At 41.0% G+C, this 25126-nt stretch overlaps 1 protein-coding gene across 4 annotated transcripts in view; it reads right to left on the bottom strand.

The window, feature by feature from the left end:
* The window catches only part of SDK1 (sidekick cell adhesion molecule 1), a 385943-nt gene that overhangs the window by 129240 nt on the left and 231577 nt on the right, over positions 1–25126 (bottom strand). For 3 of the 4 annotated variants that reach the window (XM_027889459.1, XM_027889461.1, XM_027889460.1), the window contains exons 8-14: positions 24309–24499; positions 15512–15595; positions 8206–8400; positions 6900–7016; positions 6478–6645; positions 4846–4948; positions 3691–3867 (exon numbers count right to left, since the gene is read on the bottom strand). In XM_027889459.1, coding sequence (XP_027745260.1) covers positions 3691–3867; positions 4846–4948; positions 6478–6645; positions 6900–7016; positions 8206–8400; positions 15512–15595; positions 24309–24499 — 1035 coding nt within the window. Of the gene's footprint in view, positions 1–3690; positions 3868–4845; positions 4949–6477; positions 6646–6899; positions 7017–8205; positions 8401–11814; positions 11866–15511; positions 15596–24308; positions 24500–25126 lie in introns of those variants that run through there. The other variant, XM_027889462.1, reaches the window with a different exon arrangement.

The following is a 25126-nucleotide window of genomic DNA, read 5'->3' as shown; positions in this document are numbered from 1 at the left end:
TTTGAATTTTATGCTTTCTTTTTGCTGAAAACACCCACATTTCTGCAATACCTTCAATGACAAACACACACAATGGCATTTATTTCCAAGAGCATTTCTGGGTGATATTTCTCTTTTGAGTATCAAGTGCATTTAGACTCAGCAGTGAACCTTGCTTCTTGGATGACATCTCAATAGAGAGCTTGGAAAAATAAATAGAAGCTTTCTTTCCAGTGAGGAAGGAATAATATATTTTTAAGTTCGACATTCTTCCTGCTTTCTCTCCCTGCAGAAAGGAGAAGAGATGGGCTATTGGAACCAAGGGATATAGGATCCATATGAAGATATATTTGTAATATACCGTGTCATTGTGATCTCTTACTCTGTCTTGGTCATACTGATTTTAATTTTAGTGATCAAGTTAATTTTTTATGGCATATATTGGGAAGAAATTGGAAGAAGCAGCAATTATAAATACTCTGGTAAAAAGGGCATCAAAATTCATGTATAGATGGCTGACAAAGGCAATACCATGCATTCTTGGCAACCCACTGGGGTTTATTATAAGTGGTTAGCTCCCCTCTCCTGCTTTTGAAGAAGACAGAACAATAATAGTTCTTTCTCTGATGAAAGGGAACTGAAAGAAGATGAACTTGCTGCCAGGAATAAATTGTCTATTTTTGAATTACATTGTCCTTCCCATATTTTTGCATAGAAAAAGAGCCTAAAAGGTTTTACTATATGTTGTGACATAACAGAGGCTTGTAGAGGGCTTTGATTTTCCAACAATGCAGCATTACCATACTTTTCAGTCACATTCATACAACAAAGAGATTCTTTAGCATGGGCTGCAGACGGGCTGATATTGAGCAGTGGGTAACATCAGGCACAGACAGTGGTAGTTCTGCATATTTTATACATACTGAGAATCCTCAGGATATTTTGAGCTGGAATCAGCACAGTTTCCCATCAGGTGAGTGATACATTGTGATAACTCAGCTTATGCAGCTTTAGCAGCCAGCTCTTTTTTCTTCTGTATGTATTTCAGGGTGGTATTTACAGGGCTATAAAAGTAAGCTAAATGAAGCTGGGATGTTTCACAACATGCAATTATTTTCAGGATCAAATCCTATGATTTGGAGGGATGCAAGAGAAGCAGAAGCTCACCACCAAAAGACCTGCAAACGTTTCTGTATATGCAGCTGAGAAACTCTGGTAGGAGGAGAAAAAAAAAAGTAAGTACAAAATTAAAATCTATCTCTTGCAGAAGAGAAACATCACTTGCAAATGGTTTACCTCGTGCAAATCAAATCAAGTGATGTACATGAAGAATAAACACATTTATAGGGAAGACAAATGAATAGAGTATCTTGACTAGCAATTAGTTTCTGCGCCCAAGTACCATCAGCGCAAAATTGATGAGCAAGGTAACCTTTGGCTGCACTTTTGCAAGTTCTTCATTAGTTTTCTGGCTTTTCTTTTTCAAATATTTTATTTCTCCTTTCCCGCTGAGAAAAATGATCCGTCCTGCTTGCACCACCAACTTGTATGTGGTGTGCTATCAGTGCAGGTTCTTCCAGCCAGGAACAGCACCTTTCTCCCCAACCCAAGCCTGTCTTTCAACAAGGGAAGATGAAGGAAGAAAGTTTTCATTTCTTCTTTTCACAGATTAGCAAACCAGACCACTCAGAGATTAAATAACTGAAGGTCACCCTGAAGGTCAATGGTTTTGAATTGAATCAGTTTGAACAGAAATCAGTAAAAAACTTATTTGTGCCTTTGGGAATTTCTCTTGACGTGCACAGAGGCAGAGGAGGACCATGCTCATTCCTGGGGGAGAAAAGGTGGAGAGACAATTGGAGTTGTCAGACGAGGCAAGGTGGGGTATGATATTATCCACTGGTGACTGCTCCAGCCTGTAATTGGTTGAGAGGCCTCCTTTGAACATTTGTCTGACATTAGTGCTACTCAAGGCACTGAAGTGTAAGTGCTCATCGATGGGAATGTACATGCCCTGTTTGTTAATGTTCTGCACAAGAGAATTATCCGGGAGAATAGGGAATGTTATAGATCTGTCATTCGTATACAAGCTGGAATTTAATTTCAGCTTTACTTCAGACGTTTTCTTTCCACGTATTTTCTTCTTCATTTCACTCCTGTTGTATCATGTATCTCTCCTTCTCACAGATCTGTGCTGCTGAGCCAAACGATAATGATGAAAGCAGCAAAGAAATGCAATATTCTTTGGCAGTATTGCCCTACCTGCAGCACTGCTTTGAAATGAAATGTCACAATTCAAGGTATTATTGAGTGACTTATCAGTTACTCAAGTCCTCTGAAAGAGTGGGTCTGATAGATTTCTTTAATTCCTCCAGGAAAAACAGGTGATAGGCCATCAGCAACAGAACATCAGAGGAAGCAGAGATTCAGGATTAAGAGCCAGTCCCAGGGCATGGAGAGTCACCCAGAACAACTGGAACAGCCGGGGGGCCTCAGCAATGCACACAAGATGTGCCTCTCCCAGCTAACTCCTAGCCCAGATTTTATGGACCATAAAAAGGCTCCTCACCAGTCAACAGGGAACTGCAAGTAAACACATCTGCTGTGCTATACTGGGCTGCAGAGGGGCATCTTTTGCTATTAAGGATTAAAAAAAACATCACCCTGCTGAAGTGGTTAGCACATATTTATGGTTTCACTTCAAAGTCCAGGTTTTAACATTCTTTCCAGTCTTTACTCCGTAATTTTCTGCCCTCCATTCAAAACGCACCCTCAGAGAGAAGCGAGCGTGGTTCTGTAGCTGCAATATATTCTGAATTGTCTTGTGCTCTTGGATTCAAACCAGCAGTGAAAGGCACTCTGGGAGGAGAGCTGAGGAGCGCTTAATTAGAAAAAGAATGTATGACCGCTCTCTGAAAATGGGCATCTGATGTAACCTTGGCACTGTCAGAATAATGCTGTATCAAACAGCCCTCTGCATAGCAAACCTCAGAGGTGAACTCATTACACTGCCAACTGCACGAGTTGCCATCTTCTCAGAGACATCAGGCATGACCAGCAGAAACAGAGGCAATTTTAGTTAAATTCAAGCATGCGGCACTACTCAAGTAAGCAGGTAAGTAAATAAATAAATAAGTCTACATAAAACATTACCTTCTTTTTCATTTGATCTGCTCCACACATGTACCAAAACCACAGCTGTTGCTTTTAGTGATAAAAATAAAATGGAAGTGCACTTCACCCCAGTGGAATGACAGAAATAGAAAATATGGAGCCCTGTAATGACATTTTTATAATCCTTTTCCAGAACTGAATGGTACTTTAAACATTTCCTTGTTTTTATTTTTAAAGATCCGTAGGAATAAAGAAAGTCATACATAAAAATATTCCTCCCCCCACCTCGAAAAATGATGTATCAAAAGAATGCAAGAGTAAGCAATGCCTGTCCAGGGACCAGCTATTCTGATAAATGTTTAACATAGGAAAAAATACTTTAAAGAAGGAAACATTTTCTTGTTTTCAAACCTTGGCATCACAGGGCAGCACCTGGGCTTTATGGGAAAGCCCTGCAGCAGGGGATGATAAGAGGATTCAGGTCTGAAAGGACTTCAGGAGGTCTCTGGCCCAAACTCCTGCTCAAAGCAGGGTCAGCCATCAGATCAGACCAGTTTATTCAGTCCAAACTGTGTGTGTGTAAGATGGAATACTCACATCACTTCTAGGCGAGCCATTCTGGAGTCGTTTCCTCCTGAAGAAATGACCTCACAGGTATAATCTCCAATGTCACCTGACCACGTCTGGCTGATGAGGAGGGTTCCATCTTTCTCTACTGTGATCCTGGAACTGCTGGATGGATTTATTACAACACTGTCCTTCTTCCAAAGGTACCTGAGTATTACAATGTTTCAGTTATCGATTACTCATAAGAATGTCAAAATAGATTTATCTGAACTCTGCTATAACGTATCAGCTTCTGTCAGCACATGTTACAGAAGACAGGCCCCTACAGTTACTTTCAGGAGCAGTGCCTTTTACAAACTTAAGTTTCAGATCAAGTGACCAGAAAGAGAAAAATAACTCCAATCAAGATATTATATATTTTATAAACAATATTATAAATATTTTACATGGAAAAGGTCACTCATAAATGTCCAAGTTCATAAGCCCATCACACACCAACATGTCCCAGAGAGGAGCATAGCCCATGGTCTCACAATTACCTATCTCTACACGAAATTTTTCTGCCTGTATTTCTCTTCCTGAAGTCCTTTCGCAGTTCACCCTTTGAGCACCCTCCAACCTCTGCCTTGCAGTTTCTTTCATGTTGCTTTCAGACTACGTATATGTTCATGGCAAATTTACTTTAAGATTTTGAGCTTTCTCTAAGTGGCCTAGTACAAATTTTAATAGTTTATATAAATTTTGCTTTCCTTTATGCAGTTAAAGCAGAATATAAGCCCAAGTTACTGATGTGTTTCCAAAAACATGGGCATCTCTTGTGTGGCTTTTATGCACCCCAGAGTAAACACTTCTGAAATCCTATTCCTTCTCTTTGGCTTTTACTCTCATTAAGTATCAGCTTCTGACAAGTTGGTTTTATTGATAGTGTATTAACCTTGACAGTAAAATCATGGAAGGCTATATTGAAGTCATGAAGTGGAACATAGCTCATTGTAAATAATACATAAGGCTGAAATGGAAGATGGGATTTATATGATTAATGATACAGTGTACAACCTTATAATGCAGTAATCAGGGGTCTGCTGTGAAAATCTGGGGTCCTGAAACTTTTCACCTAACGCTATTCACACAGATTATAAAATTAAGCTGGGATAAACCACACAGACAAGGAGTGACACCACCAACCTGATTGAAATTCTGGGATCATGAGTCGCCTCGCAGTGCAGGGTGGCCGTGGTTCCTTTGATCACAGTGCTGTCCTCGGGAGGGCGGACGATGGAGGTGCGATCTGAAAGCAGCACAAGCCACAGCTCAGGTGAAACGGCACCATTTTGACTTGGATTCTCGCTCAGAGAGCAGCCACCGAGCTTTTGTCATTCAAAGCAAGCAGGTCACTGCTCTTCGAGCCTCTGCTGTGAAGGTTCCCCTCCCTCTAAAATCACTGTGACAAGGAGAGGTGTCACACTGTGGGGGGCAGAGAGACAGAGCAGCAGAGGGCACGAGCAGGAGCCCAGGGTGACGAGAGCAGAAGCAGCTAAAGCTGTGTGAATGAACTCCCACTTGGCTTGTGGCAACTCCCTGAAGTCATAAGGCAACAGGTATGTTTGTGATGTGTTATGAAGGAATCCGAGCATGCAGAGAGGCAGGGAACGAGTCACCCTGTTTAGAGCAGGGGAAACACAAACAAAACCAAAGAAAACCTGCCCAGAGAAGACTGCACTGGAAAAATACCAGGAATGAGAAGCGTAAGTGGCACCCTACAATCTCATCAAACCCAGGACTGAGGCTAAAGGAGGAGGAGCTTCTAGTAGGCCAATTTTCCAGGTAACAAAGATATGTTGTTTACTCAAACATTTCAGAACATCTTTATTCAGGCCCCTCCTGGAGCCCCAGAACACAATAATTGCTGTAACTACAGCAACAGGATCCAGTGTGAAAGATGTCTATTATGTGTAACACACAGGAGCAGCAGCAGATAGTATCAGCTGAGGCAGGGAGAGAACCAGGATGAGTATGGAAGATATGTGGATAATGTTAATCAGTCCCAAATCCCTGCAGAGATAATCAGCATGAGACACCTCATACATGCACAAGAAGGAATCATCAACAGAACCAAAAGCTGACTCTTACAGCATGGAATTTTTAACATTATTCCTGATGTACCTCTGCATGACTTCTGGCTTTATAAGGTGCTGTTGCTACACAAACATTAGGTTATGATCACTTTTCTTTCCCTCCTCTGATGCAGTACAATGAACAGGAACTATCTTTAGTACATGAAAGAACCACAGCTTTGAGAATTAATAGGAAGGATCTCCTTTACTTGATCCACACACCTGGATATCATTCAGTTTACAGCATCCTGATATCCATATTGTCAAAACAAAGATACCATGGCCATATGACACAAGTGCATTACAGTTACTACCAGTAATGTTTTCAGGTATTCCCAAGTTCAAAAGGAAAAATGTAGCAGTTAGTTTGGGATTAAGAAATGCCAAATATGCACCACACAGTTTAAAGGTCTGACTTGGAATGCGAGACGCCAAAGCAAAACCTGAGTAAAATTGTAAATGTGATTGAAGCCCTATTTAAACACACTTCCTTTCACAAAACAGAGATTTATACGCATAATTTTACAAACAAAAAGGGTATTTGTGATGGGATTCCTAAAATAGATACATTATTCCCATTAAATCATACAAGTATCTCTATTAACGAGAAAAGCATAATTACTTATGAAAATTTCCTGAGCATACAACAAAAACTGATTAATACTTGATTAAAGTTAGACTTTAAACAAAGCATTATCCTTACTCCACACTGTCAGCATCACAAAAGCATTCAGAGCTCCTTCAGAGTTGACTGCACAGCAAGTATAATTGCCAGCATCCTGGAGGAAAACGGGTGTTATCTGGAGCCCTCCAGATTCGAGAAGAACGAAGCGAGGAATCTGAACTGAGCCACTGGCTAAGATCCGGTTCCCTGAAACACAGAAGGGAGAAGCAGCATGATTAGTGTCACGTAGGCTCAAGGATTAAGCCCTGCAATTCTAGTTCTTCCAACAAACTGCTCCAGCCTGCCCAGGCCACCAGCTTGTGGCAGCCCCCCAGCAAACCCGCTGCTTATGGAGCCACAGAAAAGGGAGAAACAGGCACTAAATGGATCTACAGAATCTCAGTAATGGGAATGGACAGGAAAATGTGGATTACAGCTTTTCCAGAAGTTAATAAGGTTACCTTTCTTCCATGAGATGGCAGGTCTTGGAGCCCCTGACACTTCACAGGTCAGCACTGCAGTCATCCCCTCCGTGACTGTGGTGTCCTCTGGAGGCTGGATAAATGCTGGTTTAATGTCTAGAATTGAAAGTTCAAAAAACTCAGTGCATCAGCTCTCAGAAAGATCCTCTACCTATTATCAGGGACTACTTTACATCCACTTTTATAGAGCTGATCATGGAGAAGGACATGACAATAAGACATGAAAACCTTTCAGCAGTGACTGTAACCTTTCCTTATTCATCTCCTAGGAATTCTCTAATCCTGTTTATTACCTACATGGAAAATAAAAGCCTATCAGTGCTTGTACCTGTACAAGTAAGATGGGTTACAGAAGATGGAAGATAAAGCTCAAAATGAGTGTTTGGGGGAAAGTTGAGCAACCTAGATAAACAAAACTATTTTCCTTCATCTTCATAATAGAATTCCTTAGGATGAAAAGCAACTTGAGAAAGGCATTAACTTTGAAACTTAAATGTCAGCCAAAAGAATTTAGAACCTGAGTCTTATCCAAGACATTTTCCAAGTTTCTTTCTCTCTTATTTTCCCCCAGTTGCATTTTATTACAGTTTTTTTCTTCCAGTTTCCTGGATATATATTGAACTGGGGCTGCTCTATTTTCTGAGGCCAGTAGGAATTCTGATCAGTGTGTGCAAGCTGCTCTTGGGCTAAAAATCAGCTTCCTGAAGAGAAGTTTAGTATTACAAAAATGACTGTTAATAATCACTTTTAAAAGAGACTACTAGGATTTGTAATTCTTCCATAGAGAAGCATGCACTTCATTAACAAAACCATTTATTCAGACTTTTTGGCCAAAAAAAGACATCTAACTTGAACTTTCTTTCTTGCTAAATGTGGTAGCAGACAAAGGGAAATAAAATAATAACATGCACAATCATGAAGCAGCAGCTCAAGTTCAGAACAGAATTACATGAGAGTAGAAATAATTACTGAAGTATAAAGGAAAGATAAACTTATTTCAGAATTAACAATTCCTTTCACTAAGATCTCTTGCTGTGTGAAATAGAAGCGTTCCCCTCAAGCCTTTTAATGTCATGGAGGGTTTTTCCACCAGCTTCAGCAGCTTTTTTTGAGGCCACAGGGGCATTTTGGGGTTCCTTACAGCTGGGGCAGCTACCCTTGATGGAAAAATCGAGCTTCTGTGAGCTGAACTAAAGAAGCACAGAGCTGGTGGAGGATCTGGTGGATGCAGGGTCACCTACAGAAATGACAACTCAGGGATCTCGGATCACAGCTCCTTACTCACTGGTCACATCCAGGTAGGTGTAGGTCTGGATCTCCCCAGCTTTGTTACTGGCAAAACACTGGAAGATTCCGGCATCCTGAGGGCGCAGGGAGTGGATCCTCAGCCCACCACTCAGCAGCACTTTGTAACGGGGGTTTTCCAGCTTGCTGAGGGGAACAGAGTCCTTGTACCACACCAGGGTGGGAATGGGAACACCTATAGAGAAAAATAAAATAAGAACTTCACTATTAGTCTGTGCAAAGCATGTTTTAAGTAGTCAAAACACTCCTGCGCCGTTATGGTCATATCCCTATTTTCCCATTGAGATGGTTCGGACTTGGCTCCCTGCCAAATGCTCAACCTCCCAGTAGCAGTTCCTCTCTTCTCTCTTTTCTTCTTCCCCCAGGGCAAAGGAAAAAAACTATGCAAATTGAAGAACCCGAAAATCAAGTTAGCTATATAAAAAATATATTTTATGTATATTAGAGTTAAGATGCTATGTACACAGCAAACGGGAATCCAAACACCCTCGAAGGGATAGGGAAAGGGGAAAGAAAGGGACAAAAGGAAACAAAAAGGGACACCAAATAGATACGCGCAATCAAAGCCGAGAACTAGTAAAATAACTAGTAAAACAAATCCCACCATGTCCCTTAGAAAGAAACAGGATTGACACACACACACACGGCCAGCACTCCCCAAGCCTCCACATGGCAGGTCAGGGGATGCTGCAGGTCTCAGCCTTAGATAAGCGAGACCAACGCAGGGACCCACTGTTCCCGAACTTCGGTGGAAGAGAAGAAAAGAAGGAAGGCCTCTCCTCCCTTCTTATTTATACCACGATTTACATAAAAATCGTATGGAATACTGGGAACACTGCCCCTTCCTTGGTTACAAACTGGTAACCAGGGAAGGCCTAGATTAAAACCACCATACCCATCTTTCTACACCAATTATTTATACTTTTCCGAGCCGCTTTAGATAAATTGAGGCTGCATCTCACATTATCAATGGTAATAACACACTGCAGAACACGTGGGAATAAAACCAGCAAACACTGGAGGGGGAATGCTGAGAAAACATGTTATCAAATTACTTTCTTCACCCAATCATATTTCATGCTACCACAAAATAAGATTTAGAGCAATTTCATGTTGAAAGCCAGAATCACGCTACTTAAACAGCAGCAGTGTGGCAAGTCTGTAAGTCCGTTCCATCCCAAATAAGATTCCTCTGTGCTCCTGTAGCTAAGATGTCAAAATACAAAGGAAATGGCAAATTACACACAAAAAACGAAGGGCTCACATGGCTGTATTCGAGTCCCCCAATTTAGCAGCTTAGTTTGAGCTGATGTACATACAACATGTTGCCAACAATGAGATAGCTTTAAATTATTACTGTTTTTATTCAGTCTCAAGCTTCACCTGTTATTTGAAAAACGCAGACATAAAGAGAAACAAAAATCCTACCCTAGATATAACACAGTCTCATTTATTCTTGTTTTCTTTCATGTGCATGTTCCATAAACCCTGACAGTTATTTCACACATATTTTTATTGCAGTCATATCCCCATCAGCTGGGATGAAGTGGTTGTAAATTCAGTATAGACAAATAGTGTAGGATTTTCTTTTCCCCAAGAGATGTCAGGGGCCTAGGACAGCCTTACACAGATGTTCCCATCCCACTCCTCATATCAGACAATGTTTCATCTTTACCCCCGAGAAATCTCTAATGGATCAAATGCTGAGGGTCCAATGCAGGGATCTGAAGTGAGGCAGGTATTTTATTATGTGATTATCTAATCACAGAATCATTACAGTTGGAAAAGACATTCAAGATTGAGTCCAACCTTTGACCAAACATCACTGTGTCAACTAAACCAGAGCACTTAGTGTCATGTCCAGTTGTTTCTTGAACACCTCCAGGGATGGGGACTGTCTGGACAACCCCTTCCATGAAGAAATTCTTCCTGATGTCCGATCTGAACCTCCCCTGGCTCAGCTTGAGGTCATTTCCTCTTGTTCTATCACAAGTTCCCCAGGAGAAGAGCCCAGCCCCCACCTGGCTCCACCCTCCTGTCAGGGAGTTGCAGAGGGTGAGAAGGTCCCCCCTGAGCCTCCTTTTCTCCAGGTTGAGCCCCCCCCAGCTCCCCCAGCCACTCCTGGTGGTGCTCCAGCCCCTTCCCCAGCTCTGTTCCCTTCTCTGGACACGCTCCAGCCCCTCAGTGTCCTTCCTGAACTGAGAGGCCCAGAACTGGACACAGCACTCGAGGTGTGGCCTCACCAGTGCCATGTACAGGGGGACAATCCCTGCCCTGCTGGTCCCATTACTGCTGATACAGCCCCGGGATGCCACTGGCCTTTCTGGCCACCTGGGCACACCCTGGCTCATAATCACAGGGGGTATCAGGCTGGTTTAAGAAAGCTGACCCTCAAAGGTGGCATTTTCATAATCAGCAGCTATTTTTGAAAACACATCACATTAAAATCTCTGAGCTACACGTTCCCTCGCAATAAAGTTGGGCTAAAATTCACGGGCAAGTGAAATTTGCCCAAATAGAAAGAAGCAGGGTGTCACTGAAGCGTGGAGGATGGGATGTCACTGATGAATTGAGCATCTGCAGACAATGAATTTCACTGCAATGCTGGCAGTCACTTCATGTTCTGAGAGCTAAAGTGCTATGGGAAGATCTATATAATCATCATTATAATTTTAAAACTCCCAGAGTTAAATACTACTGTATTATACTTCCATTCATATCTTCTCTCGATGTACTTATTCCCTTTACACAGACAAAAGCTGTATTAACTCCTGGAAAGAATGTACAAACAATGCATAGAATGATTGAAAAACAACATCCAACTGCTGCTGTTACTTTTATAAACACGTATAATTTACTTCAATCACCTGTGATGCTTTTGTTCTGCTGATAAAGTAAAATGTACTCATAATCTTGCAGGTAATCATCTCAGGAAGAAACCCACTATGTAGAGTGCATTGTCTGATAGAGAATAGACAGAGTGTAGTAGCTTGCAATAGGCATAATTTAAATTTCATACAACAGCCCATATACAGAATTAGCGTAAATTTCAATGTTCAGAAATCTCGGTGAGAGTGTTATTCATCTCTTGAAAATCCTCCTGGGCAAATACAAATTATCACTGAGTAATGAAGAAACAGATGATGCAAAATGGAATAGTTCTCCTGATGCTGAGAAGCCTGGAAATGATTTCAAGTTTAAATAATAGCAACTCCATTTCCCCACACATTAGACTTGATAGGCACCGAGGAAATAATGAAATCCTGCATTCAGTACACTCAAACCTTTAACACTGGTGTCATTCCATAAATCCCATTCTACTAACAGTATTGGCAAACCTTCTAATCCTATAATCACTGTGAGATACACCTTCCTATCACCAACTCAGCTGACAAACTGAATATTACCGTCTCTATTTCTCTACCTTTCAGTTACGGATATCTTCCCCCACTCAAAGTTATGAGTCTGAATAATAGGATCTTATCTAAGCACTCTGATGCCTGTCAGCAGCATTCATTTGGGCTTTAGTGATCTTCCCAGAGAGATTTGTCTTCCAAGTTGTACACATGTTCTTTTATAATTCTGCCACCTGTTTGGCTGTAGGAATGGTTAAACCCAGCCTCCTTTTCTTCTCTTCCCCTTCTACCTCACAACCTTTCCTCTCCACACACCCCCAAAGGGACTTTGCTTCTTTGCTTCCCTAAACAACTTCTGGCAAAAAAAATTATCATGAAAACACTTTAAAGACCTCTTGCACTATACCTTTGCAAGCAGCATCAGCCCTACTCTACTGTCTGAAGAGCGGCCTCAGAGAGTAGAAATAATAAATAAAATAATCTTATTTCTGAGCTCTGTGCAGCACTATTCATTTTTCACAGACAAATTAATCTAGTGCCATGGGGGAGAAGGGAAGGCAGGAAAAGGAGATGCTGGTTCTGGCTTTGCCACTTGCTCTGCAACCTTGGGCAAATAACTTCTGGACCCCAAGGTTCAGTTTCCCCATCTGTGAAACAGCTGCTTGACTGTTTGCCAAGTTTAACTTAAGAACCTGGATGAAAGGCTCAAAATATTCACTGTGTCATTTCTGTTATTTGTTTTTTACAGCCTTCTCCAGATCCTAGTGGGTTACTGGGGAATTCCAAAAGCATCTTCCCATCTACTTTTCTAAACAAGTTGAAACTAAAGTCCAATTAACTGCACTCCCCAGACACCACCACCACCGCCTGCAGCTCTAAACTTTCTATAAGCAAATAAGAAAGAGCATTTAAAGGAAACCCATTGAACATGCAGGCAGCATCAACCACTGCTGGAAGACAAACAGCAGAGCCTGGATATTGCACGGCCTGATACACTGAAACTCCATTACAGGGGAGTAGAAAGCTGGTTGGTGCAAGCTGCAATTTTATTTACAGGTAATCTCTGCTTATACTGTGAAATTAATCTGTCTCTCACACATTCATAGCGCACGAAGACTTGGCAAATGGGCTTTGTGCACAGAACCTGACAGGGCTGGGGGAAACACAACCTGTCTCCCCATTTCTAGCAAAGGTACAGGGCAGCTTTGCAGTTCCCCAGTGCTTTATTGCAGCTCCCAGGTTGGAGCAGAGAGGCAACAACCTTCATTTACCCTCCTTTTAAATGCTGGCAATTGTGTAAGAATGGATCTAAACTCCTCTATGTTTATTTGTAGTACCTGTCCTTAAAAGATTCTGTTACATACACTCAGGAAAATAATCCAGGTGAAGACAGGTTTCCATGCTCCTGCACCACGTTCATCAGCAGATCAGATATGTACCAGAAATATATAATTTTGTTTAATAAGAGTTCTCATTTCTCCACTGAGTTCCCACCTCCTTGGGAACTGAGCTGCCCAAAGCAAGAATTAGGGTAGAAGGAAGAGTTGAAGTCAACCTCATCTCTCCCTGATTGCTCCAGGTTTTTTGTTTTTGTAATACATGAACAACATTTGAGACAGCAGATAGGTTTTTTCACTGACAGTCAGACAGCCCAGAGATTCATCAAACAGTTGTGTAGTATTGAAACATATAAAAGAAAATAAATCTCAGAATGTTTTTAAACTCAATTTCTCTAATGATACACTTAGTTCCACTATTTGAAAAATTTTCTCTAATTAAAAAAAAAAGCCATAAGGTTTGCCATAACACATGGTGAAACGTAAAGTTGGTGGCACACGGCCAGAAAAGATGTCTTTCTTGTCATAATCCCTTCCTCTGAAATTGCCTAGTCATGGATGCTCAGGCAGCCCAAGGTCAGGATGCTTTTCCCACCTTCCTGGCTCCTGCAATCTGTGCCTTGGCCATTTCCTCAGCCAGACCTGCATACACACAGCTGTGTTTAACAGCCCTTACTGGATTTTTCCTCCATAAAATTCGCTTAGTTTTTTTTTTTTTTTTTTTTTTCTAAATACTTCTTATTTCTCTTTATGTCCTAATTACTGCCTGGACCAGTGACCTCTACAGTTTATATTTTCTGAAAAAGAACTCTTTCCTTCATCATACATCTCCCACATGAAAATTTCGCTGGGTGTCTCCTCTACTTCCAGTACTAAGCAACACAGAACCATCCTCTCCTGTTCACCTTCCCATTTGTCACTCACCCTTCAGTTATCTCTTTCACAAAGTGTTCCAGTCAATTTAATTTCTCATTATTCAAAAACCATGGTAGAGCTTTAACTATACCACTCCTACTTCAGAGTATCTCTTCAGTTTTCCTCCATCCCTCTCTTCAAGAATTGTGTGAAGGATTTGAGATGGGGGTGTTGCCCCAAGGATCCATACAGTGTCACTCTTATTTTTTTCTCTATTCCTTCATTCCCAGCACCTCATATTCTGAAGCACAGCTCAGCACTGCATTGATGTTTTCAGAAGACAAACCTTTCCTGCACAGTAATAGGAAATTTCATCTGTGTCAATAATTTCATCTGCCAGCTTACTGATCAGTCAGTTCAAATCATCAGGACCTTTGGTAACTCCTTTGTGTTCAGTTTTAATGTTGACTTTCTTGAATATTTTTATATAATCAGCAAATACCATCATTTTACTCTTCACCCTCTTTTCCAGGGCATTTATGACTACACTGAACAGCACAGGTTCCAGCAGAGATTCCTGGAGAACTCCACTGACAGCAGGTCCTGCAGTGTTTTGTTTAAGAAGCTATTAATTAACAAAAGACATTGTCTCTTATAATCTGATAGCTTCATTTCTATAAGAGCTTTTTGTAAGAGACCTCATCAAAGGCTTCTAAAATTCCAAATCAGCCAGAGCACCCTTAACACACACATTTGCTTATCACACAGTTGGCAAATCTTCCTTCTAGAAAAGCAGGGCTGACTCTTTCCTACATAAAACACATGAAGAATGCTGAAATCATAGTGACAATAATATAATCACACAGCAAAAATATCTTTATTGGCTTTGAGCAGGAGAAAGACACCATACAAATAAGCTGTTAGTTAGATATGGGTGCTTTTTAATCAAGGAACTTTTTCCCTGAGGATGTCATGGCATTTTCATGTGTATTGCTTCTTAAACTCAACACTGGGGGAGGTGAGATAACAAAACCTTCAGTCACATGCCAAACTCATGAAGAAATGTGGTGACTGTGACAACCCTGCTCTAATCACATGACTACAGGGTCTCCTACCTTACTGAAGGGCTTAAATAGGTGGTGACTGCATTTCTCTGGAACTAAATCCAAAAAACCCATTTTGGTTTAGGTGGAATTCTAAGACATTTGAAGCCTTTTATATTATTAAAACACCTGCCAATTAAAAACTGCCTGTAATACCCTCCTGCAGATTTCATAACTACACTCAGATGTCAGTTACTGACATTTCCATTCCGTATAAAAGTTCCCTAAGTTTTAGAAAAATAGGACATTTGACTTGTGGAAAATAATGACTGTTTGCAGTGCAAATGAGGGGTTCCAGGACCATGCTTTCCTTCAGCTTATTTTCTGGCTGATGCCTCGTACGTAGTGACAACCATGAAGCAAAGACAGGCTCCCAGAGCGACAGGAGCAGGACTTGTGCTGCCAACAGACAAACATCAACATGTGGGCATTACTCATGTCTAAACTAAAAACAACAAGGACTGCCCGGCTTCTCCGAGGGGAAAGGACAACCCTCTCCCTTGTACTCGGGATCTGTGATAATTAGCAATAACGCAGAAAACCCTAAACGTTAAACATTTACATAAGATGGTTTATATAAGATGATGACTTCCACACCAGATACACACAGATCATGGAACATTCTGCAGACTCACCCATGGCCTGGCACAGGATGTCCACGTCCTTCTCCACCTCAGCCAAAATCAGGCTCTCGGGCTCAGCCGTAAAATACGGTGGTTCTTTAGAATGGGGAAAACAAACAGAAGTCAACAAGCAAAGCCACAGCAAAATGAAAAACAGGTGCTGATTTAAAGATATTCATCATACAATCTCTCCACAGGTGGTGCATTTGATGTAGTGTGTTACAAACAGATTAGTTTGACCAAGTTTGTCTCTATTGGAGGAGCTTTTTTTTTTTTTTGGGGTAGTAAAAGAGTCATAAAAAAAGCTGACAATTTTTGCTATGCTGAGCGTGAATTCCAAGGAGTCAAGTCAATGTAAGGTAAGATTTAGGGGTTTGCACTGTAAATTAATACTCAGAGCAAGGGCTACTTTTCATTTTATAGGATTGAATCATGGAACATGTTAATTCTTGGCTCAGAAAGATCCTCCCGAGAGGTTTATAAAGGTTTATATTTACAACACAGCATTTTATAGGATAGTTTGCTTCAGTATCTAGACTGAATTCCACCTCACAGAGGCATGAAGCATGTCAAATAAAGTGCCATAGCGTGTCAGAGAGTCGACATCAGAGGACAAGTACGGCATAATTAAAAAAAAATTCCTCTCAGCTGTTTTATTTCTTGCAAGCAAACAGATTTAATGCTTTAATTGAAGTTATAGTAATAATCATAAAAATTCCCACTTTATCATTAGGGCTAAAGAAAAGATATTAGACGTTTAATTAAACAAAGACAAGATTGCAGAAATTGTTGAGTGTGCTGGCATGTAACTCTTTCTTCTATGCAGCATAAAATTGAAGAGCATCATGTCAAAGTCCCAGAGGCACTAAGGTTGCAGTAATTATCATGGTAACTAAAAACTGTCATAGTCTGCTCAATGCAATTATCATCTGACTACTGTTTTTAGAAGGATTTTATTTGATTATAAATGGAGTCCTATTGTAGCGTAAACAAACTCACTGGTAAGTTTTAGAAAATATAGAAAAAATAATGTAAGTAGCTTGTGAGAACAAGCTATTTGTGTTTTCATTTCAAGGAAGTCAAGCACGGTTGAAAAAAATGCAGTAAACTACAAGGTCCAAGGTCATCTGAGGTGACCTCCTCTCAAATCTCTTCACCAGACATGACTGAAAAAAGGACTTGTGGTTGTATTATTGATGAAACAGTAGTATTTTTGTAAATAAAATCAAAATCATATAATTTTTATCCTGCAAAATCTTATTTATCCTGCTACCACCTGCAGTATAGCAAGTGTAGCTCTCATTGCAGAGGGCTGACATGATGATATGCCAGCAGGTACATATCAGTAGGCACTGGATTGGAATAGAAACTCCCCTTTTCCCAGCACTTCTTCCCACTGACTGCAATAAAATACTTGATTTCAGTGTACAGAACTGGGGTCTCATCTGAGCACCAATGGATATTACAATTCTGTATTCATTCCAAAGAAAGTCAATCAATATTAGTCTTCAACATGCTGTGCAGAGGAGGAGGGGAGGCTGCAAAATAGCCTGGAATACTTGTTTACCCAGCAAAACCAATAAAAACAAGCTACCTGATTTATTATATTCTAATAATATACATGTGTTAACATTATTGATCCTCGCTGCCTCAATATAAAGCTATTAATAAACACACATAATAAGCTGTGATTTATTGCATATGATCTCATGCGTTAATCTAAACAACAAATTGAAAAGCTGAACATTTAATTGAAATTCACTGATGGCACACAGTTTGACATGTTTGATCAGCTAAGCTGCTGAGTCCTCTGCAATTCATCTCAGTCCACGTTTTCACTCTGAGTGCTCTCTCTTTCCTCTCCAGGCCTTGGCTGGTTTTTCCCTTGTGCTCCACCTTTTAAGATGTTAACTTTTTAATTTCCAAACTCCTAGCCTGGTGTTCTTATCTGCATACGTGTCTGTGGCCACACAGGTGAGTGTCTGTAGGTCCATCTCTCAGAATAAAATCTGCATCTTTCATTTTATGGCAACTGAATGTGCTTGTGAGGGGAGGCGAAGGGTGGCCAAAGCAGCACTGGGCCAAGAGAGCATCCAGACAATAACCCCAAATCCAGACATTCCCTTCAAAATTTGGGCTTTTCTGTGGATGTCTCTTGAGTCAGTGAAGCTCAAGTTTTATCTTGTTCTGTTTAGGGACCTCCTGACTGCACATCTTCTACCCTCCTTTTTCCAAAGGACTCTGACCTTAACGGGCCAATTTCTAAACTTGGCAACCTTCAGCCACCAGCTCTCGCAAACTTTCTCCTGGATCAGCAACACATTCACACACCAGTGATAAATCTGCAGATTTATCTTCACCATGGGCCTGCAGTCCAGCTGCAAAGCACTTAATGTGACCTCAAAGACGCTCGTGGTTCCATGACCTCTGCCTTTGTGCTGCTGCTTCTGCACTTACACCTGGCATATTTACACAGTTGTCTTTCCTGGAGTCCCTCCCAAAATCCTAACCTGCAACCTGTGCTCCTTCCTTTAAATCCCATGCAGGCTGTTATGCCACCCTCAAGGGAACTTCTTCCATTAAGAGATGCTTAGGTGAGCAAGTATCACACAGTGAATTACGTGACAAGGAACTTGAAGTCAGTGACAACTGTCACTCGGCAAACGGGATGTGATGTTATAAGAGGAAGATTCACATCACCTTTTTTTTTTTTTATTTTTGAAAGAAGCAGAGAGAAACAGAAGCAGATAAGACAGAAAGAGAGCAGGAGCGGCAGAAAGATGCAATCTAAAGGCCACAGACAGCTCCCAGAGGACTGTTGGTGCCAACAGATTTGATTTCCAGTCTTTGAGCCCAGACTCACCTTTTCCCTCAGACTAAGGCTTGCTGAACTTTGTTCTCACAGGCATTCCAGCAGCTGGAAGCACTGCCAAGTGCAACAACCACCCAGAGAGGAGTCAGATGTTACTCTTGCAAGACAAGCATTGATACAGAAAACCCTCCAGGAGCAACTCCACAATTTACTGCTTCTATTGCCTAAAGACAGAGAAAAGCCTGGGGGGGGAAGATGAGGCTAATGCACAAGGAATTCTGGAAGATCTAGAATACAACATGGACAACAGTGCTGTGGCATCCCAGATATTCATGGAAAATTAGCCTTGGCGATGTAAAGAACGAGAGAATCCCAGCAGTGTATTGGTATAGGGATGTTCTTAGGGTTTTGAGGGAAATGAAACAGCGTTTTCACACAGGACCACAGAATGGCTGGGGTTGGAAGTGACCACTGGAGATCATCTAGACCCATCCCCCTGCTACAGCTGGTCCATCCAGAGCAGGCTGCACAGCACTGTGTGTAGGTGTGTTTTTAATATCTCCAGACAATGACCCTTCCCAATCTCTCTGGGCGGCCCCTTCAAGTGCTCTGTCACCCTCAGAGTAAAGAAGTTTGAGTTTTCCATTCAACTGCGCTGCTTTTCCACATCCACTTGTCCTTCACCAGCAGGATGGAAGCTCTAAAGGTCCTTTGCAGTGAGGGCCTTTGGCTTCAACAGAACTCAGGCTGTGGAAGAAACAGCTCTTGTTACAGGTGCTGGACAACCAAAACCTCAGCTCCTCGGTTTTCAGAGCTGTCAGATGTATCATCTGCACATCAGGTGTGTGCCTGAGGGCCTCGATGGCCAGCACTAACTGCAAGGGAAAAATTCAGGATGTCTGAATTTGGGTTAAGCAGCACCTGGTGAATAACTGTCAGAAAGTGGCCATAAAAATGCAGCAATATTTATAGGGGTCAGATGGCACTCTGAAGGGGCATTCTGGCTGTCTGTATATATGACTCTACTGCATATTTATAAGGCTTGGTTTGCATCACACAGTACGAATTGGAACATTTATTGTTGTGGGCAATAATTATGTGTTGAAATTTAATATGTGTGGCGAAATTACGGTGTCTTCCAAACTATATAACACGCCAGACACAAGTCCCCAGACACGGCACTTTCTAGGAATGACAGTAATTTTTTGGAAATTATAGAATCAGAGCAGTTAGAACAGGAAAGGACCCATCGCTCTGAGTTCACCCTGCGGCATCACCACGTGCTGGCAATGAGAGGGGTCACAGCTCGGAGCAGACTGAACGAAACAGATACTGTATTGTTCAGATATTGTACTGGTGTTTGACTGATCTTCACTAAAAGGTCAAGTACAGGCAAAGGGGAAAAGGAGTATTTGAATATAAATGCATGCTTTTAATAATTGTTGAGGGTTTGGGGTTTTTTTTTTTGCGCTCCAGACACCAGTGGAAAGACGTCTCTTGGCAAAGCCCTTGAGAGCCTGCAAAATTTGATACTGTTCTAACTTCCCCTGCACAGAGTTACATGGTCACTGATTTTAACATTCAAAAGATAGCAGTCAGCATCCATTACATACCCTTCAAGCTGCATTGGAGATGTGTGACCTAATCCTAGATACACACATGAAAGTCAGAAAGAACAGAGAAAGCCCCAGGGGCTCCTCCAAAGCTGAAATTCCTGCATCACTCAGAAATTCAGGGCTGCATATTTAAGAGGAAAATTGAGCCTTCAACATGGAAGCTTTTCTCCAGCACTACCATAAACTAATTTATTTGGTGAATATCTTCTAAAGAAAGAGGAACTGGAAACCTGACAGCCCCTTGTAGGTACAAAGTCCTCAACTGCAGACAGTAGATCAGACTGGCCATGCTGGGAGAGAAGCCACATTGTAGATGCAGGCATAGCAGGTTCCTTGAAGCGGGATTTTTCTTTGCATGAATATCAGGTTAGAACAGAGAGAGATGAAAAGATGTGTCTAGTTTCTTGCTACTACCCCTACTGTGAGCTGCAGCGTGTGTCTGTGTGTTCTGAAACCTTCTAACAGCACAGGGAACACATGTCCTGTTTGCAGGAATGAAAGCAGGAGGAACGGCTCAGGAATGTCAGAGACAGGGCTGGGCTTCCCAGAAGTCTCACTGCTTGCCTGTGGGGTAGGTCCTGTGTGCATCTGGGCCCAAGGCAGCATGTCTGTGACCATCTCAGAACCTCTGAGGCTTAGCAAATCAAAAACCCATCAATATTTCTTTCCTTTGAGCCCAAACAGCGATTAGGCAAGTCCAAAGACATTTCAGATTATAGTTTCCCTGAAAAGTTATTCCTTTCTTACACAATACATGAACAGAGTCACCAAGGTCTTCTCTTAAGCACAATATACGAACACAATCACCATGTAAAAATTCTTTCCACTGCTTTCAAGGCAGCATGTGAAGTGTTTCAAAGTGTCTGAGCCAGAGCCATGAGAGCTGTTGACTCCAGAGGTCTGAGCACAAGGCATTGAGGTGGTTCACAGCTACAGAGGAAAACAACTTCTGTTCTGGCAGTTCTGTACACAGACCCTTCTGCACCTGGACTCTCCTGGAGAAGAGTGGAAGGAGAAACAGCCCCAGAGTCCATCTCAGAGCTCAGCCAGGTGGGCCTTTCATACTAACATCATGACTTTTCTGATGTGTTCCTGAATCCCATGGTCCCTCAAAGCTGAATCCTTCACACCTGATGAGAACCAGGGGAGCCTTTAAGAGAGACACAGACCTACAACACTCCCTTATCGTCCTATTAGAAAGAAATCTACCCTGCTGGGATGTAAAAATTCTCCCAAGATGAGAGTGATATGTCTATGAACGTAGTTCTATGGAAACAAAACTGCTCCAGAAAGAAGGGCAGCCCTCTACTCTGACTCTGACTTAATCCTATTCCTTTGGATGGGATAACAAGGCTTCAATCCTCAGTTCTGTACAACCCCTCATATTGCCAGGCTGTTCTTTTCTAATTGTTTTGCTCTTCAATCTGTTCAGATTTTACTTTCTGACTGCATCTAATTTTAAAGAGCAGTTTGGATTTCATGTAGGGGAAGAGTTTCATTCCTCATTTTCTTAAGCTCCTAAAATTCGTAATTTCCTATAGAATAGTCACTTAAGAAATGACTATTGCAATTTGTCACTAACAAAACTTGCAGAAGTGGAGTAAAAGAATTTAAGATTAGCTCAGTTTTCAAATTGGTTTGTTCATGAGAAGACTCCTTAAATTACTAATCTTCAAACTGTTAGTGATAAAACAAATGTGCTCTTATCTAATCTGCAACAAATCTTTCCCAAACTGTTACTCTGCCAACCGAGGAACATGATACCCTTTAAAAATTTATAACAACTGCAGCTAATAAAACCAAGGTTTGGAACCACCTCAGTTTATCTTTTCTGGAACAATATGAAGTTGTCAGAAAGCTCTTTGCCATATTCAGAAGAAAATTGCAGCAGCACAAGACTTGAGGATTTCCTCCTTGCTTAGACAGTACTACTCTAACACATCAGAGATTCAGATTTTTTTGAATATTATTGTGATTCTAATTTACAAACCAAATGTACTCTCAGAAACAGCCAGAAAAACGTCACAGATAATACAGTAGGTCACAAATAATAATTTAAACTGAGTAGGTGCCTCTGTATTGAGTTCCACTGCCTTCTAATAAAGCTCTTGTCGCCATCTGAGCCACACTGCAATTGTGTGACTTCCCTTAGCTGGGAAAGTCAAGGACTGATATATTTGCAAAAAAAAAAAAAAAAAAAAGCTTTGATTAATTCAGTGTTTGTGATATCTTTGATGCATGTTTTTATCCCTATCCCTATTCTACCTGTTAATAGCAAAGTATTTTTCTCTACTGATCCACAAAAGCTCTCACTGCCATACTATCGAGGGTCTGTCTTTGATTTCTCCCATTTTGAAAACAAACCTTTGCTTTTTAACACAATTTCCTTTTCCTGTTAGTTAAGACCCCTCATTAAGTCCACAGTGTGTTTTTCTCCCAAGTACAGCTCATTATCAGCTCCCCATCTACACCTACACACTACAAATATTTTATGCATGCAAAAGGGCAAGCATACTTGATTCTCTGTAAGTACTACCCCAATGGACTATGAGAGATACACTGCAGAAATCCTCAGGTTTGAATCTTGTCTGCACTCTCCTCCAGAACCCGTCCCTTGACTAATTAAATGATGGCCAGATCCATCCAAGTATTCTAAGCTGAATATAAGTTATGCATTAACTACTAATCCTTTGATTTGGCGCCCTGTTTAGAATTAGAGATCCATCCTGCAGCTCAAGAAACTCATAAATAAAGAAATCTATCAGGCTTTGCTGACACATTGAGTAAACACCTGCATCTGAAGTGTCGTGTTCCATCAGAAGGAAATAAAAGTAATTGGTAACCAATTTGTTTCTGCTTTCTTTCATCTCCTTGTTCTTATCTACAGACCTTTTCATAACTTCATTCCCTGACAGCCTCCTAAAACTGGATAAGAAATAAATAAAACATTTAAAAATAAGAGAGTAGGTAAGCTACTAAAGCACTGCTAGTTTAATATGATTCCCCAGTGATTATTTTTCAGTTTTACTGTAGCTGTATTTAAGAATCTTTTACATTAACCAAGAGGCTGCTTTAAGTACTACATTAGACTGGATGTGATGGTAGAGCAGCAAAGGTAAACCAGGTACAATAAAATCTTATGAATAAGGAAGAGTTTAAACAAAACCCATAAATAAGTGAAATCCATCTCTGTTCCTTAAAGGGAAGGTAATAATTCTAAGAAACAGAAGACAAAGACTGGAATCAAACTTTGTCCAGTAGGTAATAAATTTAACAGACACACAGCACTACAAGTGAATCTGGAATGGAGCTTTGCAGAGAGAAGAGCTGCTTTCTCACTTAGCAGGAACTACTACAAATTGCTTTAGCAGGATACAGACCCTACAGCAGTCTTTAAAACTGCATTTTCAGAAGGCTCAAAGAGTGTAGAGAACCACAGACTGAATTCCCTCTGCAATGCTATAGAAGTGCATGTGCAAGAATCCCGACCAGTGCTCAGACTCGTGTCACTGCCAGAGCAATGATCTCCCCAGGACACTCACACAGTTATTACTGGCACTGTTACACAAAAGCTTGACTTTACACAATCAGCTCTGGCTTAAAACACCTCCGTGTCCCTAATCTAAAACATCTCTTTTAGCCTAAAAGTCCTGGGAGACTCCACTCAGTGTGCTGTGTGAGAATTTAGGTGTGAAAGCAGGATATGACATGCTGGTCACCACCGTGTCCAAATGCCAACCTCCCTCCTACTTGGACACAGAGGCGATGGTGGAAACAGGCCAGAAAAGGACAGCAATGTCCCCTTAAAAGTATTAAGTGCAAAGTTTCCCTTGGAGTCAAAGGTCCAGCAAACAGAGCTGCTTTAATGGTCTTACCTTCCCCCTCCTGTTACCTCACCAGAGCTCTCTGCCTGCCTGTGTGGGAAGAACATCCTTGGCCCCTGACTGGCACTTGCAACACACAAGGCACAGAAGTGCTCCTAAAAGCCTTCTTTCAGAAATGCAGGCACTTGACATATGAAAACTCGATGTAAGCAAGCCAGGAGTTAATCAGGATTTAATGCATCTAAAAGCCAAGATATGGAAGCTGCCCATTAAGGATTTTACTACTGTATTTCTCAAAATTCTCATTAAATGTATAGTTTCACAGGGGATTCAGAATCACATCAGTGTTTAAAAAAATCTATTTGATGAATTTATATTAGTCGGGAAGAACAGCTGAATTAATTTGGAAGATAACCCTCTTTTACCTCCTTTGTTCTGTTCTCTGAAGAAAGGTTCAAATGTAAGGTCAATGAAATATTAAGATATCAATTTTATTTCCTATTATACCTCAACCCAAAGCCTGTTTGAGTAAAAAAACCCACTGCCTTGAGACTTACCCAGTATAGAAAGGAAGGCTTTTGCTCTTGCTGGTTCCTCTGTGCTCTCTCTCAGTTTTGCTTCACAGATGTACATCCCCACATCAGCAGAGGTTGGGTTGGTGATAGTGAGTCGCCTCCCAAAGCTGCTAATGCCACTGGTTATCTTTATTCCATTTCTCTTCCAGGTCACACTTAGTTTCTCAAGAGGTCTGCCAAGAAATACAATAAAAGAATACAACAATAAAACTTATATATTACAGAATAACCTTCTGTGTGTGTATATATATGTGTATAAAAATATATATACACACAGAGAGAATATATTATTACAGATTATAAAACTTCTTAAAGCCTTCCTCTATTCCCAACATTCACTATTAAGAAATAAATGCATATATAACTTCTACACACCAAAACTACAGACTACTCAAGTGGCATTATGCAAGTACAGCTAATTGATACAGCAATAGAACTTAAGTGCTAATAATTTGATTTCTCTAAGCAAAAGGAGTAAATACTGCTATGGGAATCAGCTGCATGGGAAGTGCTTTCATTATAACTCAATTACCAAAACAATATTAATCATATCAAGAACATCTCTGCCCTCAGAGGGGAAAGTGAATCAGTTGGTCTTATCATCCAAGGACTTCAACTATTTACTTCCACTGAAATTCAAAGCTATTCAAGGCCAACTAGATGGAAACATAGAGAAACGCTGTGAATTCTATATTACAGTGCATTATGAACAGTTGAGCAATAATCACTGTAAGATGAGAGTGCCTGAAATAAATTACCTCATAGGAGATCCTCACTAATTTATTTACTAGGTAGCATCG

The sequence above is a fragment of the Empidonax traillii genome, unplaced genomic scaffold, assembly GCF_003031625.1.
Source record: "Empidonax traillii isolate 1590-97213 ecotype Southwest subspecies unplaced genomic scaffold, ASM303162v1 scaffold263:size1499331, whole genome shotgun sequence".
Classification (NCBI taxonomy): Eukaryota; Metazoa; Chordata; class Aves; order Passeriformes; family Tyrannidae; genus Empidonax; species Empidonax traillii.
Note: the sequence above shows the minus strand (reverse complement) of the source record. Positions and strands in the feature narration are given on the sequence as shown.